The sequence below is a fragment of the Montipora capricornis genome, chromosome 13 (assembly GCF_036669925.1).
Source record: "Montipora capricornis isolate CH-2021 chromosome 13, ASM3666992v2, whole genome shotgun sequence".
In the NCBI taxonomy this organism is placed as follows: domain Eukaryota; kingdom Metazoa; phylum Cnidaria; class Anthozoa; order Scleractinia; family Acroporidae; genus Montipora; species Montipora capricornis.
Window position 1 is genome coordinate 4,220,779 of NC_090895.1, and position 13,471 is coordinate 4,234,249.

Below are 13,471 nucleotides of genomic sequence, written 5' to 3' on the forward strand. Positions count from 1 at the left end.
AATGAAAATAGGGTGTACAACCATGCATTCTCCAGAGATAATCAGGTTTGTTTTTTTGTGAAAAAGTGGACACCTAGAATTTTTCTGCTTAAACAAAGAAACATATTAAGTTTTTTCACAGTTTTACTTGGTACAAACATTTACATGTACTTACAGCAATACTACACACTATAACGTCTACTGTCTAATAAGTTATTTATTATGATCCAACTGCTTTATGTTATACGCATTTCTTATAATGCGGGAAAAGCGAAGGAAATAAAGACGTGAAAGACAGGTAACAGAAATGGCGTATGGCAAACAATTCAAATGGTCAAGTTATTTGCTCAGAGTTTTAGAATTTCATGAACATAAATTTGAAACATTTGAAAAACTGTGGGGGGTTGTTTGCATCAAAACAATGGTTGTCCTCTTCACTGAAGCATGATACAGTCCCAAGAGTAATTAATTTAACCCTTTCACGCCTAAACCGGCCTAAACCAGCCATGCTTAGCATTTTACTCCGTCTAATGCCAGATGATTTTACTCTTCAATGGGGAAACCCTAGGAGTCAATGGGTTAACTTGTATTGTTCGTAATATGTAAACCCACCCCCCCCCCCCCCCCAAAAAAAAAAACGTCTTGCATTATGGAAATGGGAAAATAGTCAATTGTTCAAAAACTATCATGAAGAACCAAGCAAGCATTTATTGTTTTTGTTCTGTACAATCCACTGCCACCAAAACAGACAAAAATAGAAAAAAAAAGTCCAGGGACGTCCAATAACGGATGTAAGTACTAAACAAAAATTAGTGAACGAAATCTTAATGGGCTTCAAAAGGCCTTCAAAGGCAAGTAAGCTCATTGAAAGAAACGATTGATAATGCAAGTACAGGGAATTACAACATAATTAAACTTACACTGTACATGTACATTAACCATTCCAAGTTTAATACTACCAATGTACAAGGAAGTTAGACTTCTACCTACAGTGGTACTAGGCGCGGGCAATCCCTAAAATTTAATTTTCTTTAAAGACAGTGCCACCAAATAAGAAGAAATTTTTCCCCAGAGTATGGCTATACCGCAGGAAAGTATATCTTAGTTTGGGTTATTGGAACGTGAAATGAAAATAGGGTGTACAACCATGCATTCTCCAGAGATAATCAGGTTTGGTTTTTGAAAATATGGACACCTAGAATTTTTCTGCTTAAATGGAGAAACCTTAGTTTTTTCACAGTTTTACTAGGTACAAACATTTTACATGGCACTTACAGCAATACTACACACTAAAACGTCTACTGTCTAATGAGTTATTCATTATCCAACTGCTTTTATATTTTATACGTATTTCTTATAATAATAAGGCGGGAGAAATGAAGGAAATAAAGAAGTGGTATGCAACAGGTCTTCCATAATGCAAGCATTTGATTGGTTTTTTAACAGTACAAAACAACCATACAGTATCACGTCAGGATATTTGTACTTCATTTGAGCATGATTTGTACACTACTTAGTGCACTTGGATAATAATGCATAATTTATTGATCAGTTTTCAGGTATTTCATCATCTTTTCACTAATTCCAAAGGATCTTTGCTTACCATTGACATTAACAGACACAGTTGAACTCATAGCTGTCCCAACAGAGTTGTTCACCATGCACTTATAGACAAATACTCCTCCAACTGTCATTGTTTTGTTCCAAACTCCAGTACTGCTAACGACACCTATCATCATGTTATTCTCATAAAGCTGATAATTTAGTTCCATGGGGTTTGCAGTTTCAGCTGAGCAATTGAAAGAGATGGTTGTTCCATTACAGACTTCTTCTTCACTCACATGTAACTGGATTCCCTCTGGTGGGTCTATAATGAAAACCAAAACTGTTAGTAACAGTTCTCTGACTACACAACTTAAAATATCATTTATAATTAAGCAGGGCATCTGACAGGATGTGGCAATGCTGATCTGCATAATAGTCATATGAGTTCACGCTCTTGATTGCATCACGGGTAATAAGGGAAACATGGCGGGAAATTCAAAGGAAAATATACTGTTAATGACTCTACTTTGTAGACTTTCACCTTCATAAACCAAACAAATAACTTCATGTTCACAACTGAGATGAAATCGGCTTGGTATCTGTTCTTTGGAATTCCTAAATATTGCTTTTTTAGTTTCCATACATTCTCTGTAATTTTGTGTCTTTGCAATTACGGGAAATGTATGGCAGAAACTCTTTTTAATAAAATAATTTCTGCAATAGCCATTCTGCAAATTTATTCTGCCGCACCTTTGAGCGCTTATCTTCTGTTCTGGAAAATAAAAGCGCAAAATTGCATATTATGAATAGTTTTCATCGTTATGCCCTGATCAGGCCGGCGCTTATCCCCGGTTTCCTAAGCATGAAGTAACTAGGAGTATTTATACTCCCCCCTGGATGGGATGCTAGTCCATCGCAGGGTTACCCCCAGAATTTCGCCGGTACCCACTTATACACCTGGATGGAGAGAGGCACCGTGAGAGTAAAGTGTCTTGCCCAAGGACACAACACAATGTCCCCGGCCAGGACCCGAACCCGGACCACTGATCCAAAGTCGAGCACTCTAACCTAGCCTGCGTAGCGAGTGTTCCTGTTGGAAAGAAGACCTCTCAACGATTTTACGCAAACTGGCCGTGTGAAAGTTGGGGCAAGAGAATGAGGGAACGCTTGCAAGAAGACCCCTTAATTTTGAAAAACGCCCACCTTTTCTTGACACCAGCTGATTGACGTCTTATTAACAAATTAGCCAATAGCAGAAACCTTGTTTTTTACACATGTTGACTTCCGTCAAAACAAACCGAAGCACTGAAGAGACAGAGAGCGATCAATGCAGAATTTGTCAGTGTGATTTTTAATTTTTAAATTTGTAACGGCAGCTTCTCAGCCGGGTAAGACTGGTTATGTTTCTTCCGAGAATTTGTTTAAACCATCGAAAACAACGGTCAATTTTTAGAACGTGTAAGAAACCCGTGCGCTCGTAAAATACGAAATTTAGGAACATAACTCGTACAGAGCACGATGGGTAGCAAGGCCGCTCAATGCAAAACTCCAACAAAGAAGACCATGAAACCATTCAAAGAGGTTTCAGTTGCGATTTTTAATTAGCAGCGAGTGGTTGACGAAACGAATCGAGCTAAATCTCCTGGAAATTACAGGAAATCCCCCTCGCTTGTTTGATAATTCATAGTACGTTTTTGGTCAAATCGTCACGAAATCGTAGATGAAATAGCAAGAAAAAAAATGCTCAAAAAAATCGCACGACTGTGCAACGGAGCCGCGTTCTTCTCACAGTGAGAGAAGATTTAATTAGCAGGGCAGCTGCATAATTGTCTTCATCTTGTCAGGCTCAATTCATGATATAGTACTGAAGCTCATATTGGGCACGGTGAGCCGAGAATTTGACAAATGCAATACAGTTTATTTCCTTGATCCTGACACAGATATGTATTCTGATGGTTAGCAGGCATGTTATCAATTCATCCTGCGTAAATACGAAGTATCTTTTACAAGCGAGCGGAAAGCTTACTTCAAACCAAGCCAAACTTTTCCTTGACAATAAGCGCTGCCAGAGTTCTGCTAAATAACAAATTTTTGCTTTTAGTGAATTATATAGCGGCTTCAGCTGACACGTAAATAATGTTAAATTTTCCCTGATGGATATCGCCCAAGCAGTCCAGATTTTTATTTAAATCACAGGCTGTCATTTCTATAAAATTTACCTAAACCACTTACTTGATTGCGTATGATGCTTTGTAATGGAGAAATCACGATGATAATCGAGAAACTTGTTCTTCGTTTCTTTTATTTCGAACTCCGCATATCATGACAAACATCTGAAAAATCGAGCTTTTTTCGAATCCTGTTGGCAAAACGGACATTACATCTATACAGTTAAAAAGGTGGCGCATTGACAGTTCTTGTTCCCTTTTCAATGCAAAACCGAGAACCGATTCGCTCAGCTTCAACACACGGTTCAAAACCTTCCACATCTTCCGCCATCGTCTTTGTCACGCTAGAACTAACAAGTAACAATTTGCTCGAAAATTTATCACCTGTCAATCACTGTGACCGTGCCGCACCAATCAGAAGCCACCGTTCGTTGGCGAACGGGTTTTTCAAAATTAAGGGGTCTTCTTGCAAGCGTTCCCTCATTCTCTTGCCCCAACTTTCACACGGCCAGTTTGCGTAAAATCGTTGAGAGGTCTTCTTTCCAACAGGAACACTCGCTACGCAGGCTAACTCTAACCATGAGGCCACCGTGCCTCCCGCAAAATTCTCTGCATAATTACCGTATTTTCAGCACAAAAATGAAGAAATGCCTGATATTAGTGATAAAGCAGCTGCTTTAATACCATCCTTACAAACATAACATCCAAAGAGATTGACTATTTTGAAACACCTATTCTCCTGAACATTAAAGAAAACACACCATTTCCGGGCAAAGCGTTCATGTCTGGCCCATAAGACATCCCATACATTACAACTTTAAACATGACATGTACCACACGAAGTGTCCTTTTAGACCACGTTAGCCCTAAGTTAACCTAACTTAACAACGTTAACCCTCAAATACAGAGTATTTTACTCTGTCTAACGCCAGACGATTTTACTCGTCAATGGGGAACCCCTGGGAGTCAATGGGTTAATTAATCACTCACTGAAAAACTATGTCCCCCCTTAATTAACCCTGTGACGTCCAAACCGGCCGAAAATAACATATTTACGACACGAAAACAACATTAATTTTGAAACGTGAATATCGAATATAAAAAGTTACGATCAGCGACAAACATTTTGGGAGATTTTGCTACGTTCAATTTTGTTATTGCACTTTTGGTTACACAAATAAATCGCAAAATCGAAAGTGATCTCCGGAATTTAGCGGGCGCCGTGATTAAGTTACCGCAGCATGTTTATTCGCCAAACAGTGAAGCATCTGTGTCAAATGATGGCAAGATACCGGGTTTTTGTAAGTTTCTTTTTCTGTCAAGTGTTATAAAGTTTGACAATGAAATGAGCGAAGTCAAGAACAAAGATCACAATCGCCCAACTCTTGTTTATGCAAAGTCAAAATTTACTCTCCAAGAGGCGTTCGACGTTATTTATCACCAGGTAATTTCATCATTTTGGAAATAGCAGCTACTTTATTATTCATCTGCGTCACAATTTTTCACTGATTTTGGGGCTCATTTTGTTGAAACTCAAGCACGCTTCCAACAGGCCTGTGAACCCTTCCTGCTTACAGAGCAATACTAAAAACTTCTCCCATATCACATTTCAACCTTAAGCTCGGAAATTCAATACACAACATGATATAATTCACAAAGGCAGAAAATACCACAGAATCCTTTTCCAGCGAAAAAGTTATTGAAACAAACAACATATTTGCTCTTAGAGGCGAAAACCTCTTCCTATTGCATTGCGTGCGTGAAGGCAAGAAACTCAATCGTGTCGAATTACCATGTACTTCAGGTAAATACAGCTCACTTTGATTTCGGCTCGACGGGTGATAGATTGTTGTCGAAGTCCATTACTCGTCGCTTTTAAGATTCCACCGCCTGTATATCCAATTGACTTGCCATTATTGAGCTTCATAAGGGTATATTTTGTTCAAAGATCCACTAAAACGCCATTCGCGTTACATGACTTTCGACGCCATTTCCAGTTAAGTTAATAGTTCTACTATGTCCATGAGAGAAATCCAGGCTACGCATTTCCCAATACCCTCTCGATCCTAAGAAAATACGTGCAGAAGGCTCTATGCACAAAGACACCACTTACCAGGGGAGTGACGGGCAAGACTTTTACCAACACAGAAAATAAAACGGAGAAATTCTACCCATTTTCCAACTGGGATTGCCGTATTGCCATACGGCAACCCAGTAAAAACGACGAAATAAACGCAGATTCCTACTGGGTGTGCCATACTGGCAACCCAGTAATAATTACCTATCGTGGTCATATATCGTTACAAAGTAGTCCAATAAGCACAAACACTACACACAGAACAAAAAGAGGTCAAAAGGTGCAGCCTTTATTTCCGTGCAGGGCAGGTGTGTTTCATAAGGGTGTTGAATTAATTTATTCAGGGGTGCTCTTCAATCTAGTCCATTTCTTTTTAAAGGCGTTTAAGGTATTACTATCTTTTGGCCCAATCTTGGCCTTATATCTTAGATGAACAATGTGACTATACTCACAAAACTTTAGTAATATACAATGATTTGATTTTGATTCATTGTGATTGTTTGTGCAAGTCAATTACAATTTGTACTGTGAGTAAGCAAAAGAGTTAAAACAAGAATGAGAGAAATGATGCAATGTGCCAGTACTGTGTATGTTGTCATTTTAAATGTGAACACTTGGATGACATGAAGCAATATTCTTTGTTGGATTAATTTTATACCAGCCTGTTCACAGTAACCACCGAATATAAACTGGTGATGATGTACATCACGGGCTCTACCAGTATAACATTTACTATGAAATGACATTGTGCACCAAAGTGATAAACTTATAGGAAGACTTTTTTTCACAGTCCAAGAATTTAAACTTATTCTACGTCTTGTTTGGATGAGGGGGCACAGCTAATGTTTATTCTGAGTTGCATCAAGCCAAGTTCTAGGAAGATGGGGTACAAGGCTGTGACTGTGACCATGTGTTACATGTACAAATTGTATATAATAATTGACTGTGGTGCAAAAAATTCTTCAACCAAAGATGCAGTCCAATTTAGATATTCCTTTGCTTCAGATTATGACAATGAATATTAGACAAAAAGCTTGTTGAGCTGCTTTGAAATTTTTTAAACCAAGAAAAAAAAATCAAACCATAACAATTACAAGGCCATAAATTTATATAAGGCCAATGCACACTGGATGAAAAAAAAAAATGTTGCAATTATGAAAACAAGTATGACTGAACTTAGTGCAGCCACATTTAAAAACACATTAAAGGTTTACTTATACCCCACTATGTACAATCACGAGAGCAGATAAAGTTTGTAATGAAGACAAGGGAATGGGATTGCTAGCTCAATAGCTTTAATAAAATGAAGTTAACGTAATTTGTAGGAAAGTGCCACAGTTTCGTTGCTTAAAAACCGACATGTAATGAAAGGATTTTAAATATTTTTTTGTAGATTTTTTCTTGCGTTGACAATTTTTACACTTGGCATGCTGAATTATGGCTAGCCGGTAAGCCCTCTATATAAGTCGCTGATTATTAAACAACAATTTTGTTGTTAAAAGATAGATTTCTTGGTGTTCATAATCCATCAAAGAACAAAAAATCGTTCACTTGTCTTAAAGTAGAACTGTTCAATTTGTCTGTCTCTTTCACACTAGTTGCACTTTTAAAAACTCTGCAGCCATACTGTAGTCAAGGAATAAGCTAAAATATGTCAGGAATGCTTATTACTCGGGATACCTAAAGGTATACAGAGTATTAAAATGGCTTTGAAAACCGGAAGTGCAGAAAAATGCACAATAGAATTAGGACGTATGGATTTTAATGGTTTAAATTAAGCTTTGCATTATAATCCCTAGGGAGAGCTTGCAATTGAAAATATAAACATCTTCCACGTGCAAGTAAAAAAAACTTGTGAACACACGAATCTAACATCTCGCAAACTAGAGTAATCATGACATACACACAAGCAAATGAAAGGGTTGTAAATTAATTTTTTACACGGTCCACAGTGATACAGTAAAAACCCGCAAGTAAGAACCTAAAAATTAGCCTAAAATTTGCCATTTATACCCCCTATAGACAAGAAACTATTTAGCCTAAGAAAATTAAAATAGGTTCTTATTTTCTAAAGTCGTATAGTACATTACAGGTACACTGGAATTATTTACTGTAATCATAATTGAAGAAAAACCAGATTGCCATTGCTGTAAAACATGATTTTTTTAAGAAAGATGAGTGCAAAATATGTAGTTACAAAGCATACTAAGCAAGTGTAGATCCACACTACTGTATGGTAAATGCAGTGAGGCTAGTAATAATTATAATAGCAACAATAAAAAAAATGAATTTAAATATTTGATGCAGAAGTTCCAGGTTAAAAAGAAGGATACATTGATATGCATATTCAGTTACTCTGTGTCACATTTCTTAATGTCACTGATATTGAAATCCAGATCTTTTCTTTTCAGCCTTCTCACTACTCTCTGTAGATACTGCTGATTCCCAATCAGCCTATAGTCCAAAGGAATCTCGAGTCCTTTTCCTTGGCCAACATTATATCTGTGTCCAATGCACTCCACCTCAACCTCTCGAGTCACGAATAAACGTTTTCATAACCTTCGAAATCTCAATAGGTATTTGCACCCACAGTTTGACCAGATTCATTCTTCACTGCCACAGCATATTTATCATGGGGATTGTCTTCTTCAATTCACACATCATGAGATCCCCTAAATGTACAGTCGAGTATTTAAAGTATGCGTGATAACCTCGAACACTTGATGGCAAGATTTCCGCACAGGTCCCTACTACATTATGCATACGCTCCTTTGTTTCAAGAAACGATAGATGTCTTTTGGGACTGTGGCGCTTTGTTCTTTCTTCTTAGAGGTTTTCTTTCTAAGTCTATATGGACTTTGAAAAAACCGGTCGAACTTCTGACCGAAATATGAAAAATCGACCATTTTTCCCTGCAATTTCGGCACTTTTCCTGCAATTTTACGGGCATCCCTAAAACCCGGAATCCGCAATCCGCAACCACAGTACAATACAGAGAGTAAAAACTATCCTAAACATTCATAAAAGCTAACCTTAGGCCTAATTAGGCCTAAACAAACGTTTTTAGGCCTAATTAATTAGGCCTAAGCCTAGCTTTTATGAATGTTTAGGATAGTTTTTACTCTCTGTATTGTACTGTGATTCCCGATTCTGAGTTTTAGGGTTGCGCCAATTTTACCCATTTTTCAATTTTAGAATACGCGCAAGAAGTGGAGTTTCAAGGAATCGTTGTAATAGGGTTCAGATTCTCAAACATAACAAACAAACCAAATAAAAGTACTGTCATAAAAAAAGTTAATGGCTACCTGCTCTTTTTATCGTGAAATTGTTGTTTCTGTCGGCTTACGAATTCGCCGAGACACTGCAAAGTGTATGTTAACTTCCTTTCCTGTATTCACGTGAGATTGCGCGAGCAAGCCAGCCAGGTCAGTATGAATGAATGAGCACAGGAAAAAGCAAGGGTGGGGACAAATAAAAAGGATAAATTTGTCCTGTATAAAATATAGATATATATATGTATATGTTGGGTGGGCATGTGACTCCTCTGTTCCTGACTAGGAATCGGTAGAATTCACATCAAACTTCAACTTACAGGTAAGTCTCGTTTAATCTTAAATTCTACCTCATCCTAGTCTACGTCACAAGGAATCACGTGAGCTTTCAAAGCCCCATGGTCATGAATTAAAGACAACAAATGGTAGGTTTGGGAGACTGTATTTGCCTCAAACAAAACCGAGCCAAAGTTACATGGAGCATTGATTGGTTTCTGGTAAAACATAGCAAAGGTTCCGCAGTTAGACCATCCTGCAGATTCCAGAATAACTTCTAGCGGCGTTCCCGCCCTGGCAGCAGCACTGGTGGATGCTGCCCTAGTGCTGTGGGCCCCAAATTTAGTGGTATCTATACCCGCAGCTTTCAAGACATTTTTGATCCAAAGTGAAATTGTGTCCTTACTAACAGGTTTAAATGGTTTCTGAAAACTCAACAGTAACTGATTTCTGTTAGTGTCACCCTTATGAACATTAGTCTTATCAACATATGACGAATAACACATAAATTAGGCTCCTGGTCAAAAGCTTCCAGTTCAATAGGCTTCTGCTGTTTCCCTGGTCGGGAGTTCTTCTGGAGGCTGGTCAGATAAAAAAAAATACATTTCTTGTCTGACATGTCCATATGGTTAACATCTAGGCAGTGAATGGTTTGTGTTCGCTGACCAGTTAACAGAGCTAGTAACATAACAACTTTAAATGTAAGTTTCTTAAGTGAAATGTCCTCAACAGGAGGGTAGGAACGAAGATGAGTTAATACTTGACTGACATCCCAGATGGTTTCATAACGTGGTAATGAGGGCTTCTGTTCAAAAACACCCTTTAGAAATCGGTGTGTACCAAAGGTAGCAGAGTCACTAATGACAAGTATTGTTGAAATGGCTGATCTTGCTGTATTAACTCCACTATAGCCAACACCTGACTTGACTAGGTCTGCAAGAAAGTTTACTTTCTGTGGGTGGCTGGGTAACAAAAGTAGTCTAGCATTGTTCCGCAGAAGGACTGGGCAGCTTATCAGCATTCTCATAGCCATTGAGTACCACACCTGAGTTGGCCATCTGGGGATCACCACTATCCCCGTGGCTTTGTCTCGTTCCAGTTTTTGAAGAACCTTTGGAATCACACTGAAGGGGGGAAAATAATAACCATTTAGTTCATTCCACTGAGCTGAAAAAGCATCTACTAAGTATGCTCCAGGGTCAGGTCGGAAGGAAATATATCTTGGGAATTGTTTATTGAGTCTCGACGTAAACATGTCAACATCTGGGCGAGCTTGCAGCTTATCAAGGGCTTTATTTAAGAGAGTGGGGTTCAGCATTCACTCAGTATTGGTGTTATTTCCCTTGACTGTCTATTAGCTGCTACATTACTTTTCCCTGGTATGTGTTCTGCAGAGATCCAGATGTTTCTAGCCATGCACCACCACCAGATATCTAAAGCCACTTTGTTACATTGTACAGAGTGATTAGAAATGCAGCCATTAATTCTAGGTAGTTGATATGCTCTTCAGCTTCTTGGGGTGTCCAGTGGCCCCCACGAGTTAGATCTTTGAAAACACCTCCCCATCCAATTTTTGATGCATCAGTGCTAATTGTTAGTGATGGGGGGTTCATGATTTATAACGTTGAATGAGTTTTCAATATTTTCGATCCACCATTGTAGTTCTGTTTTGGCATCTGTGGAGAGTGACATAAAGGCCTCATAGTTGCTATTATTGTCTTTGATAGCATGAGATTCCTCTTGTTCTAGTTTTCTGTAACACAATAGCCCATACATAACAGCAGGGAAACTTGAGACCAGTAGTCCTATGACATTTGCAACCTCTCGTATAATGTATTGTGACCTCTCCTGCAGTGCTGTGCATGCATTCTTAATTTTTTGTTTTTTCTCCATGGTCAGTCTGACAGTCACTGTGATGGAATTTAGCATAACTCCCAGAAAATTAACTTCTTGGGATGGTATCAGACATGATTTTTCAGGGTGAGGACAAAATCCCAGGTCAACAAACAGTTAATGTTTCTAGCACAGTAGTTAGACATTCGGTATAAGTATCACCCTGAATGTAATATTGTCATCAATATAAGCTGCCAAGATGTGGCCTTGTAACCTAAGACAAGAGTATACTGGCTTTGAGCTTTGTGAATTTCCTAGGGCAGAAACATAATCCATTAGGGAAGCAAGTGAACTTGTAGAAGTTTCCTTTCCAATACTTGAGATATTTTTTATGTTTCTCTGACACAGGCACAGAATAATAGGCATCTTTGGGGTCGATGGTGGCCATGAAACAATTTGGACGTATTAGTCTAATTACTGAACGAAGAGTATCCATTTTGAAATGGTGATAAACAATGCCCTTGTTTAGTGCTTTAAGGTTTAAAATCATACGGTGTGATCCATCTTTCTTTTCCCTCAGAAAAATGGGGGAAATAAAATATCAGTTTCCCGGTCAGTTCTGACAATCACACCTTTGTTTAAAAGCTGTTCGATCTCAGTGTAAATTATTTCAGACTCAGTATCTGAGACCTCTCGAATGGCTGGTGGCCCCTGTTGGACTGGCAGGTACCTAAAGTCAATAGTTGTGCGGGTTACTATCATATCTAGAATTTGTCTATCAGATGTAAGAGTTCTCCATTTAGAAAGGAAACTGGTAAGGTTAAATGCTTTAAAGCATTTAACATTTTGCTCTAAGCCAGTAATAATAACTGGTAATAGGGTTTCAAATTTACTTACATCGTGAATAAATGTTTGCAATGTTGTAGTTAGGCTCACTTGGTGTCCACCCTCTTCTGGTTTAAGGCCCATGGTTTCTTTTTGAACGAGTTGTAGCTCTGGCGATGCCCTAAAAAAGGCTTGCTATTACAGGGCCTTTGATGTCCAGTTCCTGAGTAGCCTTGCTTGTAATCATGCCCTTGACTGACAGAGCTGGCAATTTTGTTGCAATCTTTTATTGTTTTTGAACTGCTTTGGACATCATCTCCAAAGAGGAAATCCGTTACTGGGATTTGCTGATTGCAAAGGGCACGAAGCTCCTTGTTTATTAAGGGTCTCATAATATCCCGTTGCCGTAATGAAAGCTCATAAGTTGTGTGTCCCAGCAAAGCGAGCGAATCAGTCAAAGAGGAAGTAATTTTTGGTTTTTCATCAATCTTCCCTTTGACTTTACTTATCTCCTCAGCCGAAAGCTTACCGCACACTGACCTGGCTTTCTCGCGCAATCTCACGTGATTCCTTGTGACGTAGACTAGGATGAGGTAGAATTATGTGTTCTGGCGGATTGAAGGTTATCCATTGCAGTTTTTTCTTGAGCATCGCGAAATAGATCCATCTCCCGATGCACTTTGTCTTTGCCAACTGACTGCGTTTCCACAAGAGTTTTGGACACGGAATACGAAAGTAAATTGTTTTCTTTGCACCACTCTATGCACCGCTCGGGATCGTCTAAAAAGCAGGGACAGTTTTCAAATGTTCAAATCTCCCTTTGCTGACGCTTTTACTTCGCTAGCCATCTTGATTATTACGAAGACACAAGTTTGCTTTAAAAGAAGGGAAACATGAAACGATTTTAATTGCAATGAACTCGTGCATTAAAGTTTCCCATGAAAGATGCACCAATCAGACTGTAAGTGTGGTACACTCTTCCACGCAGTGAACTTATAAGTGTGCCGCACGCACGGGGCATGAAGGAAAAGCAGATCACAGTTCACAGCAATACTGGAAAACCTAAAACTATCACAGGGACCAACCTTAAGCCTAAACAGTGCCTTCAGTCGTAATTAAGGTTACGGTTAGCATTATTAAAAAGGGATAGGTTGTTTCAAGGGTAGTAAAACAAGGATCTCTTAACGGTAACCTACGAGTAGGTGCTCGGCGCGGCACGTAGGCTCGATTACCAGCCGCTGTTTCGGGAAATAAGCCAGAACTCGAGTGAGCGGCGGAAATCGAGCCTACGCGGCACGTGTATATAATTACACGAATAATTATTTTATTTTTGTAATTATTTGAATAATTAATTTATTCTGCATGCATTCCCACTTGACTCCATAAACACCTCATGCACTCCAGACATTATCAATTTCTAGCTTGTGCCAAATGCGGCAAACAAAGTAAAGGAAACAGCTGAATTTTGCACGATTTGTGAGTTGTTTTCGACAAGA

The 13,471-nt window shown here is 38.7% G+C and overlaps 2 protein-coding genes across 2 annotated transcripts in view; one reads left to right on the forward strand and one right to left on the reverse strand.

Moving 5' to 3' along the window:
- Positions 1-13,471, forward strand: part of LOC138029742 (fibroblast growth factor receptor 2-like) — a 466,762-nt gene that overhangs the window by 268,977 nt on the left and 184,314 nt on the right. The window lies entirely within an intron of this gene.
- LOC138029723 (fibroblast growth factor receptor 4-like) overlaps positions 1-13,471 on the reverse strand; it is an 80,091-nt gene that overhangs the window by 53,595 nt on the left and 13,025 nt on the right. The window contains exon 2 of the mRNA XM_068877481.1: positions 1,583-1,846. Coding sequence (XP_068733582.1) covers positions 1,583-1,846 — 264 coding nt within the window. The remainder of the gene's footprint in view (positions 1-1,582; positions 1,847-13,471) is intronic.